A 10,061-nucleotide genomic window follows, 5' to 3' on the forward strand; every position below is an offset into this window, starting at 1 on the left:
TCAAACTGAATTTCCAAAGAAATAGTAATAAAATAACCCTATCAAACGTGGAGAAAGGACAAGAATGGTCGTTAGAACTAGAAGGGACAGTAGCATGAGGGATGAGCCATACAAAAGAGAACAGCACATCATAACATTTTGATAATTATCCAAAATGGATAGGGGCATTTTTGGCAATGTAGAATACATCCCACTGGAGAAGCTTATATAAAACCTCACAAATGAGAAAACCATTCTTTGCATCTCTAAACGAAATAGCATAATCTTTCAGTAGATTCTTCTCTTCCCACACAGTAAACTACCCTTCTTTCCTGGTTTCTGTTCTTCACTTTCCACTCAACGATCCAAGAACAGGGAAAAAGAAAATGCTGGCGGTTTTTGAGAAGTCGGTGGCGAAGAGCCCAGAGGCTCTGCAGAGTCCTCAGTCAAACTCTGTTTCATCACTGAAAGATGGGTTTTTGGCGCAGCACTTCTCATCTGTTCATCCTGGCTCCGTTACCGTCAATCTTGGCTCTTCAGGTCTCTTGGCCTATTCTCTTGAGAGACAGAACCCCCTTCTCCCAAGGTACAATTCCCATTTTCTATTTTTCGTGATATTTTTCCTTAATGTTTGTCGATAATTTTGGGATGGATGATCTAGAAAAGAAAAAAAAGGCATTATTATGGGTTTTCCCCCCTGTTGCGATCTTGGTATGCCCGATGGAAATTTGAATCGAAGAGGGATTAAAGTTTGAACCTTTTTGGATGAGCCTCTGATTTCCTTGTGGGTTTCTTGATGATCAAAGTACTTCTTTTTTGGTACGATGTTGATAAAGCTTGGATGTACATCAATGTTTGGTTTTTAATTGTTGTTATGTTTAATCAGTGGATCATGCTACTAGTTTAATCTTCATGGTTATTAGGATATGGGGTGTGTGGTTTATTGTTATCCCATCGCAGAAGACCCTTCATGGTGGAAGGAAATCTTGTGGTTTATAGTTGTTTTAGAAGTTTGTCTTGTTTGTTTTCATTTTTTTTTTCTATAACAATTATTTTAATTCTGATTAGAGCTTGTTTGGCCGTACCTCAGAGATGTTTTTTCTATAATTTATTGTGGATATTATTTACTGCCATATTCAGTCACTCCGTAAAGATTTATAAGGTTTGAGCTAGCTAGTTTGCGTACTTGTATTCATATTTCATATCATGTAATTTTTTGGGTTCTGGCCTTTTTGTCTTGTTTCTATCGATGGGTTTCAACATAAGACAGAAGAGAGATTTAATTTAACCCATATACCATATTTAATATCCTTAAGATTCTTCTTGAAGTTTGTTTAGATGTGTTGTAAAATAACAAATACTTCTGTTTTTGTTCCCTCAAGCTTCTTAAAATACAATTTGTCCTTTGTCAGTATATAACTCATGTATTACAGCATTGTTTTGCAGTGTCACTTGTAATCTTTGTACCATGGCCTTCACCGATTTCTGTTGCATTGTAGTTTATTGCAATTTACTAATTGAGCAAGATAAATAAGACAAGCACATAATGTGGCTACATTTTTGCTTAAACCTCTACTTCTCTAATTTTTCCTCTATAATGTTTCAGCTGAATTTCTTCCATTTTTTCTGGGCAATCTATGATGGTGTAAAATACCTTGTTGCCCCAAATCTTTGTGACTGAAAACACCTAATAGAACTAGACCCTGAAGAACTATTTTTACAGAAGACAATTAGATATTACAAAGTTGTAGATGAGTATTATCTTTCCTTAAACCTGTTACATTGTCCCTTTTCTTATGTTGGCAGGCTATTTGCGGTTGTGGATGACATCTTCTGCTTGTTTCAAGGCCACCTTGAGAATGTTGCTCATCTGAAGCAGCAATATGGATTGAATAAAACGGCAAATGAGGTGATCATTGTCATAGAGGCATACAGAACTCTCAGAGATCGTGGTCCCTATCCTGCTGCTCAGGTCGTGAGAGATTTCCAAGGCAAATTTGCGTTTATTCTGTTTGACAGTGGTTCTAAAACCGCATTTATTGCTGCAGTGAGTAATCCTTGGTCTATCTATTTTGCCCTCATATTTATTTGCTTGTAATTTGCTTCTATATGACTATACCCTGGGGTACAATGCGTCTTCCTGCTCTTTCTCAGGATGCTGATGGGTGTGTTCCCTTCTATTGGGGAGCTGATGCCGATGGAAATCTTGTTCTTGCAGACGAGAAAGAGGTTGTAACTAAGAGCTGTGGGACATCTTCTGCACCATTCCCTAAAGGTAATATTAAAATGATTTTATGTGGAAAATCAGGTGACTGTTTTGTGCCTGCTGTGCTGAGCATTTTCTGTGAGAACTCGCGTTTCAAAGATATGCTCGGAAAAGTGAATTAAGGGGAAGAAGAGAAATGATTTATCCTCCTAATGGTTCCTTTTAAGCATCTTAACTAAATGATAGAAGAACCTATTGCTGTTTAAGTTTTCAGAACATTGAAATTATATACTTTTTATTTCATTTAGCATTTAGAAGGATGTTTAGGAATACTTTTAGAATACTGTATCAATATCGTTACTCGGGGAAGAAAGGAATTAAGAGTTGGTAACCCAGGAAATGGGAAATGTAGGCACATGGATATTTTCTTGTTTCTCACCCACCTTTGTTTTTCATGGTTTACTTTGCAATATCGTTCCCGTTTCAAGCTCCTGTTATTACGGCAAAACTAACTTGTATTGCTGCTTGTTTAGGATTCTTCTTTACAACATCCGGAGGTTTGAGCAGTTTTGAGCATCCACTTAATGAGGTGAAGCCTGTCCCAAGAGTTGACAGTTCCGGTCAGGTGTGTGGTGCAACTTTCAAGGTGGATGAGGCTAAGAAGGAATCAACTGGCATGTCAAGGGTTGGGAGTGCTGCTAACTGGTCGAATAATATCTAAATATGAACTCTGTTTGAACTAAGGCTTTTATTATATGCTAGACTTGGTTGAATTTTCATGTTCTAGTACTCATATGTACCCATCAAATGAAAACTTTTGAGGTCCTAAGGAGGCTTAGCTTATCATATTAGTTAGCTTCCCGGGCAGAAATGTGATTTCGTGATGCTATGCAAGTTGGTCGCAAACAAATATTGAGCCGATACTCTCCTGGCCCATATGTAATAATGTCAACTGAGGTTCATCCTAGTGAAGATTGTTTGCTGCCTTTGTGTGGCCTTTTAATTTTCTGGATTATTTACTTAAACTGCCGATTTGATTGATGAGAAATTTGTGTAATCATTTTGGTTTGTACATTAATTTGACACATCTCTATTTGACATTGAATATAGGGGGTTTGTGTTGGCTCAAAATCAGAGTAACAAATGTTAACACATTTAGCTTAGAGTAAAAAACTAGAGGTCTTTTTAGAAATTTCTTTTCTTTAGCGTTTTGAATGATGTTGTGAACATAGAATTGCATGATGCTTCTCGGACACCAGTAAAATATTGCATAACATCTTAATACTTTCAAGAAGGAAATGTATATAACTAAAGAGGATTCACATTTTCACACTAAGGTGAAAGAACAGCAGCCGAATATGATACAACGGTCATGCAGCAGTACTTTAATATCAAACTATATGCAAAAATGTAAAAATTAATTTTAATAGAATATTCAGTCATCGTAATCTCTGATGTGGGAAGGCTCTAGGACTCCGGGAGTGACTAATCCTTTGCGTCTGCAATGCCTCCTGGTGTTATCTGGAAGACGTAAGTCTGTCAAGGAAAAACGTGACAGCAGAGGAATATTTTCCTATTCTCAAATGCAAGTTGGTTTCAGACTTTCAGTGGCCATAATGGTAATTTTCGTCAAACTATAAAAGTTCATAATGTGGCGGATTATTTAGAACCCTTATGTAAATAAAAGCTAGTTTCAAGTTGTTTTAAGTTTAACAACCTTAATTGCTGTAACTCTGGGAGTGATTTGGCGCATATTATAAACCATAATGTAAATTATAAATCATTCTGAAAAAAGGAGGCAAACTCAGGTAAAGGATATCGCTTCTGCCTCTGGAAGGTTTGGGGCGTCAAACACTTTGCAAACGCGCTGTTCCCCTTTCCCTTTCCTGAACATCAGCCTTATTGTGGCTGCATGGGCCAGCACATGCCCACCGGCTGGTTTTTTCGGATCAGTTACAAACACCCCACCTCCGGGATCGGCTATAACTGCAACAAAAATTCCAATATTGAGAAGATGGGCATCAAGACGCTTCTGGCTTCTCATCATAAAGCTAGAACTAGAACTCGAATTGTAGTGCCTTATATTGAAATAACTAGTTGGCATTATAAGTTAACATATATTCTCATCCATAAATGCAAAATTTACCTTGATTTGTCATATAAACTGCAACATTGAATTCCTCAGCTATCTTTACTAATCGAGAAAGCATCTGTGCCAGTCTTTGCTGCAAATGATATTTCACGTTAGAAAAAGTTAATTTGCATACAGGAAGAGGGAAAATGAGTGTTATTTGTAAGTGCATGTAAAAGGAGAGACCTGGCGCTCTGCTAGCTCTCCTCTTCCTGAAAAGTCCACCCGAAACAGAGCAATGACTGAATCCACTATCTGCAAAAAAAAAAAAAAAAAAAAATCAAATCCGTAATTCTACTAAGTCCCATGTTATTGCAACAGAGGATAACTGTTGCTCTGTTAGTCAATCTTACCAGAAGTCTGAATGGTTCTTCGGACATTTTAGCAGCCAAACCAAGGAGAAGGTTATACTGATGCTCGTAAGTGTAGGCACGAGCATATATAATCTTGCGCAGTCACAACCAAAATATAGTTATGTTTCAGCACCAAACAATTTTCCTCCAAAAACAGTTTGTAAAATTTAAAGCAAAAAAATTCCTACATTGTCCAGAACAGCGGCAGGATCCATGCCAAATCTCTCAGCTATCGGGACAATTCGGTCAGGTCGGCTACAAGTATTTATGGTTGAACAGAGAACGTTCAAAACGTTGAGTGGATGTTAGCATTCATGAAACCAAGTTAATGATGCAAAAGGAATGTTAACATTTATGCTGAAAGAGAAAAATCATACAAAGTTCCTTCTGTGTCAATGTAAGCAACTTTTCCATTGCCTCCCCGCATACTTGTTGGAAGCTGGAGGGATCAACAGTGTCAGTGGTATACATCAAATATTTCCATGTGTGTATATGTTTGAGGAGCACTCCAATTAATGCATACCAGAAGGGATAACTAAATGTTCAATTGCGAGTACCCGTTAACGGCATTTAATAGCTAAGCTAACATGACGTGACCAAGAACGGAAGTAAACCTGAGTTGAAACGCAGAGAGTATGTGCAAGCTGCGTTTTTCCAGAACTGAAAGAAAATACTAATAATAAATAAAGGAAGAAGAAGTCGCATCTTGAATAAATTTCTTCTGAAATTAAACATGAATGGAATCTATCTAAAGATTTCTGCAATGTTCTCACCGGAATTCTCCAAATGCTTCCGTAATTGACGATGTCTCGATTCCGCCTTTTTCAAAAATTCAAAAGGAAATCATAAGAAATTTGGTAAAAGCACAGAATTCCAAAAACTACAAGAAAAAAAAAATGTAATTTACCTCCTAGTAATTCATCAAGCGCTTGGCTTCCTGTTGTAATTCGGATCACAGATTTTCTCTGTAATGACAGAGTATAAGAAAATACTTAATCCAACTGTACGACTACTACAGATTACAAATAATTAATTAATCCAAGTACAACTAACTAAGTTCTAGTTAGCTTTAAGGCAAGCCATGAACCTTCTAAACAGTTTAAGACGTGCAGATTTAAATCAAATCCATAAGTCAAACTAAAATTCCAAAGAACGTGAATACTTACTTTGAGCAGCACATCACTTCCAGTAATATAACCAAAATTCTGCATCAAAAGTGAAAAAACAAAAATAGGAGGTGTTTAAATAGCGATCTGTAGTTAAACCAAATTTTGCATATATTATTATGAGCACTGACCACAAGCTTCTCAGCGGCTTCACAGATCTTATCGACCTTAGCCTCAGATAAGCCTTTGATTCCAGTCAAGTTCTGCGAAAATATAACAAAATTAAGTCAGAATTTGAAGTATAGAGTAATTCCGCCACATGCTAGATATTCAAATCGAAGATGTGTTTAGCGCTAAACCTTCTTTGTGTGCATCATCAACCCATTGCAAGTATAGATCCCTGCGTCCTGAAGCTTCTTCACATCTCCAGCATTGATTCCTTGAGAGATCACTGCGTGGATGCATATATTTTTGTGAATCCAAGGCAAAATGTTATCAGAATAATCGACAAGGACCGAGTTGTGCTTTTCAAACTAGATATGTGCTCGGCGAACCAGTGCATCTAGCTTAAAGTTGAAATGATTTTATCCGGTGAAAACTTGAATTAAAGAGAACTTTCAGTGAAGATCTTAGCATCGTAACTTGTAAATGCATGAACAAAACAGATATCACTTATTTCAGCATTGATCTAGGGAAACACGATGAAATAGGAAAAGGAAGAGAGAATACGTTTATCGATGGCTTCGAAGAGGTCATCATCGTCTTCGTCTTCGCGTTCCACGAGCTGCAACTGGCCGCTAGATTCTTCAGCTCTGAGAAAAAAAAATAAGTACGGTAACGGAAAAGTCACCGCCGATATCAAAATGCGAGGCAGATTTGAAACAGTATATAAGACGGAGAAGAAACGAACTAGATTCACGGATTCGGTGACTTACTTGAGCGCAGCAAGCATTTTGGTTTGGTGAAGGAAAGAGATCTTCGGAGGGGAAATTTGAATGTTCCTGAGAGAGAGAACTGTGTGAGAGATTTTGAATCTTTTATCGAACAAGTGAAGGTCCCAATATATATAGAGGGCGGGAAATGAGAGTGAGAAGTTCGTTATAGCTGCGAGCATGACTGTGAAGCGTGAATTGTATGCGCTATGCAGGCATGCAGCAAAACTGTTCGCGCTTCCTCCTCTTTTCATTTCTTTTAAAAAACATTTTTAAAAAGAATTTCTATATTAAATAATTTAATGAACACAATCGGTATCAAAGTTCCAAAAAATAAAATAAAAAAAAATGTAATAATCATAAGAAGAATTTAAGGCAATTTCTTTTGTGTGTAATAATAATGTAATAATGTTGTGGTTGTTCCTTTATCTTTTGGGCAAAAAATCTTATATTTTCTTTTACGTCAATCCATTTGACAAATGAAGTTGGGTATTGATTGAAACTTCTATATGAGATTGGGCATTTTTATTATGGTATCTTTTATGATTACTGAATTTTACGCATAGAATTTTAAAATAAAAAAAATGGTCTTACTATTTTTAAGCAAAAAATTATAGACACAAAAATTTTCCTTCTATCATACTATGTTCAATTTGCTAGCTGACAAAATAATTTAAAGAAAAAAACTACTAATATTGGATTAATATTTAATATTCACGTATGAGTTAAATCATCAAATGTATTCCGCGTTCCGGGATAATTTGGTTGTTACATCAACCTCATTTCTTTTTCTCTTTTAAATAATTAAATAAACATCAACTTCATTTCCAAACCTAGATTAGTATCTTAATAATTTATAAGCATAAATCTTCCCATTTTTATATATACTACTTGTTTAATTTGTAGCTTCATATTGGTGATTGAAACTGATAGTCAACTTCAAACTACAGTGATCATGCATTGATGATCATGCATTTGTCAGGACTTAGGAATCATTTCAGTCTTTCCCCCTCGGTTTCAACCTTGCCGCATTGCAGATTAAACAGAGCATTTCACATCTTCACATGGACAAATAGTAGGTTATTGTGATTCAATTCAAAAAATACAGTAACAATGATGAAGTTAAACAATTGAACTGCTCAGACAGACGATTCAAGCATGATCTAGTACACAAAGAACACAGCAACTACGTTGGATGAGGCTAAACTCTTGTCCCTGGGCTCGCAGGTCTAGTTCTCCTCGTTGGTGTCAGCAGCTAAGTCATCAAAGTTAGCTTCGGATTTCCACTGAGGTGGAGTTAGACAATCAGAAGAAATTCCTGGCAGTCTTTGAGGGGAATCAAAATGATCAACTCTCAGTTTTTGAAGTGCAGCAAATGACTCTCTTGTGGCACACATGCCTTCAAAGAACCGAGTGCAACATGCCAAAGCTACAGGTATCGGTCGAAGCATTTCCTGGGGAGAAAATTGGTAATTTAGTTCGAAATGGCGTGTACATTATTGCACCTTGTTGGCTTTAACCTTCAAAATTTGCAACAGACACAGATAATCTATCATCTTAAGTGAAACTCCAATATAGAGTTCATAATGCAAATTGGCTTAAGAGTAATTAAATACTTAATTAAGACAAGTTGAAGACAGAAATTCATAAATATATACTTCAAGATTCAAATATTAAAACATTAATTTAACATAGATTCATACTCCCCAGACTGAAGGAGGGTCCTTGAAATTCCGACTCCATTGTAAATCTGTCACTGATGCTGTCAAGTCACCATAATCACTAGCTGCCTTCATCAGCAGCTCAGAAAACTCTTTCTGCAGAAATTCAAGAAATAAACAAGAAACTAATTAAACTTGTAATTGTGATACCACAGGATTGTAATGGTTTCAAATTATAAAGAGTTCAGATATAGATAGCTAGGTTTAAATATAATAACAAAATTATGTTGACCAACCTGATATTCAGCTTCTACATGAATGCAATGAAGGGAATATGGCTGCTGCAGACGAGCTATAATGCGATCCTGAAAATTATGATTTGATTATTGCCCTTGCCAGTAACCGATGACCAGAAAACTAAACGGAAAATTGGAACGCGACATGTATATTATCATTCATCACCTTCTTCTGTATAACATCTTTGAGTATAGCAGTAATCCTTGCTAAAGTCTCAATCTTCTTCTCCATTTCGATTACATGAGTCAAATGTGCAACATTCTTATCGTCCTACAGGTTAATGCCTAAGAACAGCAAATCAGAAAAACAATGAGGAGATCCGTGAAAAAAGGGGGGGATCGGAAAACCTTTCGGGCTTGAAGCTCGACTTGCAAATCAGCGATTTTGCGTTGGGCGGAGGAGAGTTCTCTCAAAACTCGGATGAGGTCTTGGCCCTTTTCGGGTGTAGTAGGGGACGAAATCTGAAGGGATTGGGTGGGTGTGAGAGGCCAGACGGAGAAACCAAGATCGGCGGCAATGGAGAGAGCGTCGGACATGCCACCGGTGCGTCTAGGGGACTTCCTTCCTACCCAGTTCGAATCACTGCTCTCCGTCGACATTTGATGCAGCACTTGTTCTGCCAATTATCAGATGAACGATACCAAGCTGCTAACAATGGTTTCAAAATTTGTTATGGGCACGATTGCATGATGATATTGATGGACGATACACACTAACCACGGTTTCAAAACTTTAATATTTAATATTCACATTTTTTCGAATTTTATAAAACTAAAAATACAAAGGATTAGTTTGAGTATAATGTAGTTAGTTCTCTAAATTTGACTGATTGATTAATTGAACTAAATTTTCATCTAATGGCTCTCAATTATCAATTTTACGTGAAATCGACTACATCTGAGTTTTCATCTTTTTATATAATTAATATTAATATAAGGAATATTCCATATAGTATTATCACACAGTGTTATTGCTTATGTTACTGTTTATTCTTCTTCTTTTTTTATCTTTTGTTATTTTTTTTTATTATCACACGGTGTTACTGTTTATTCCAGAGGTTGATTGGGTAATTACATTGGTTTAAGACAGTAAATAAAGAAATGGATTAAGAAATTGTATTTTTTATTTTTTTAAATAAGCCCTATTGATGTAAATTGGAGTTGAGCGATGAGAGAGTGGGAGAGGAGAGGAATTAATATTAATATAAGGAATATTCCATATAGTATTATCACACAGGGTTATTGCTTATGTTACTGTTTATTCTTCTTCTTTTTTTATCTTTTGTTATTTTCTTTTATTATCACACGGTGTTACTGTTTATTTCAGAGGTTGATTGGGTAATTACATTGGTTTAAGACAGTAAATAAAGAAATGGATTAAGAAATTGTATTTTTTA

At 36.2% G+C, this 10,061-nt stretch overlaps 3 protein-coding genes across 3 annotated transcripts; 1 reads left to right on the forward strand and 2 right to left on the reverse strand.

Moving 5' to 3' along the window:
* Positions 1 to 225: 225 nt before the first annotated feature.
* Positions 226 to 3,188, forward strand: LOC107617152 (stem-specific protein TSJT1). Its single transcript, XM_016318933.3, has 4 exons — positions 226 to 565; positions 1,786 to 2,026; positions 2,134 to 2,254; positions 2,719 to 3,188. The coding sequence occupies exons 1-4, from the start codon at positions 366 to 368 to the stop codon at positions 2,904 to 2,906; spliced, it is 750 nt and encodes a 249-aa protein (XP_016174419.1). The 5' UTR covers positions 226 to 365; the 3' UTR covers positions 2,907 to 3,188.
* Positions 3,189 to 3,543: 355 nt separating this feature from the next.
* On the reverse strand, positions 3,544 to 6,961 carry DMC1 (DNA repair (Rad51) family protein). The gene is made up of 14 exons (XM_088498006.1): positions 6,711 to 6,961; positions 6,505 to 6,587; positions 6,135 to 6,226; positions 5,967 to 6,038; positions 5,836 to 5,874; positions 5,577 to 5,634; positions 5,443 to 5,488; positions 5,284 to 5,329; positions 5,047 to 5,108; positions 4,858 to 4,924; positions 4,670 to 4,762; positions 4,503 to 4,571; positions 4,332 to 4,410; positions 3,544 to 4,171 (listed from the first exon to the last, which is right to left on the reverse strand). Exons 1-14 carry the CDS (start codon positions 6,959 to 6,961, stop codon positions 3,990 to 3,992), a joined length of 1,239 nt encoding a protein of 412 aa, XP_088354132.1. The 3' UTR covers positions 3,544 to 3,989.
* An 811-nt stretch (positions 6,962 to 7,772) lies between these two features.
* Positions 7,773 to 9,344, reverse strand: LOC107617151 (AUGMIN subunit 2-like). Its single transcript, XM_016318932.3, has 5 exons — positions 9,013 to 9,344; positions 8,831 to 8,935; positions 8,665 to 8,733; positions 8,411 to 8,524; positions 7,773 to 8,161 (listed from the first exon to the last, which is right to left on the reverse strand). The coding sequence occupies exons 1-5, from the start codon at positions 9,262 to 9,264 to the stop codon at positions 7,937 to 7,939; spliced, it is 765 nt and encodes a 254-aa protein (XP_016174418.1). The 5' UTR covers positions 9,265 to 9,344; the 3' UTR covers positions 7,773 to 7,936.
* Positions 9,345 to 10,061: the final 717 nt, after the last annotated feature.

This window comes from Arachis ipaensis, chromosome B9 (genome assembly GCF_059453495.1).
Source record: "Arachis ipaensis isolate K30076 ecotype BB chromosome B9, ASM5945349v1, whole genome shotgun sequence".
NCBI lineage: Eukaryota > Viridiplantae > Streptophyta > Magnoliopsida > Fabales > Fabaceae > Arachis > Arachis ipaensis.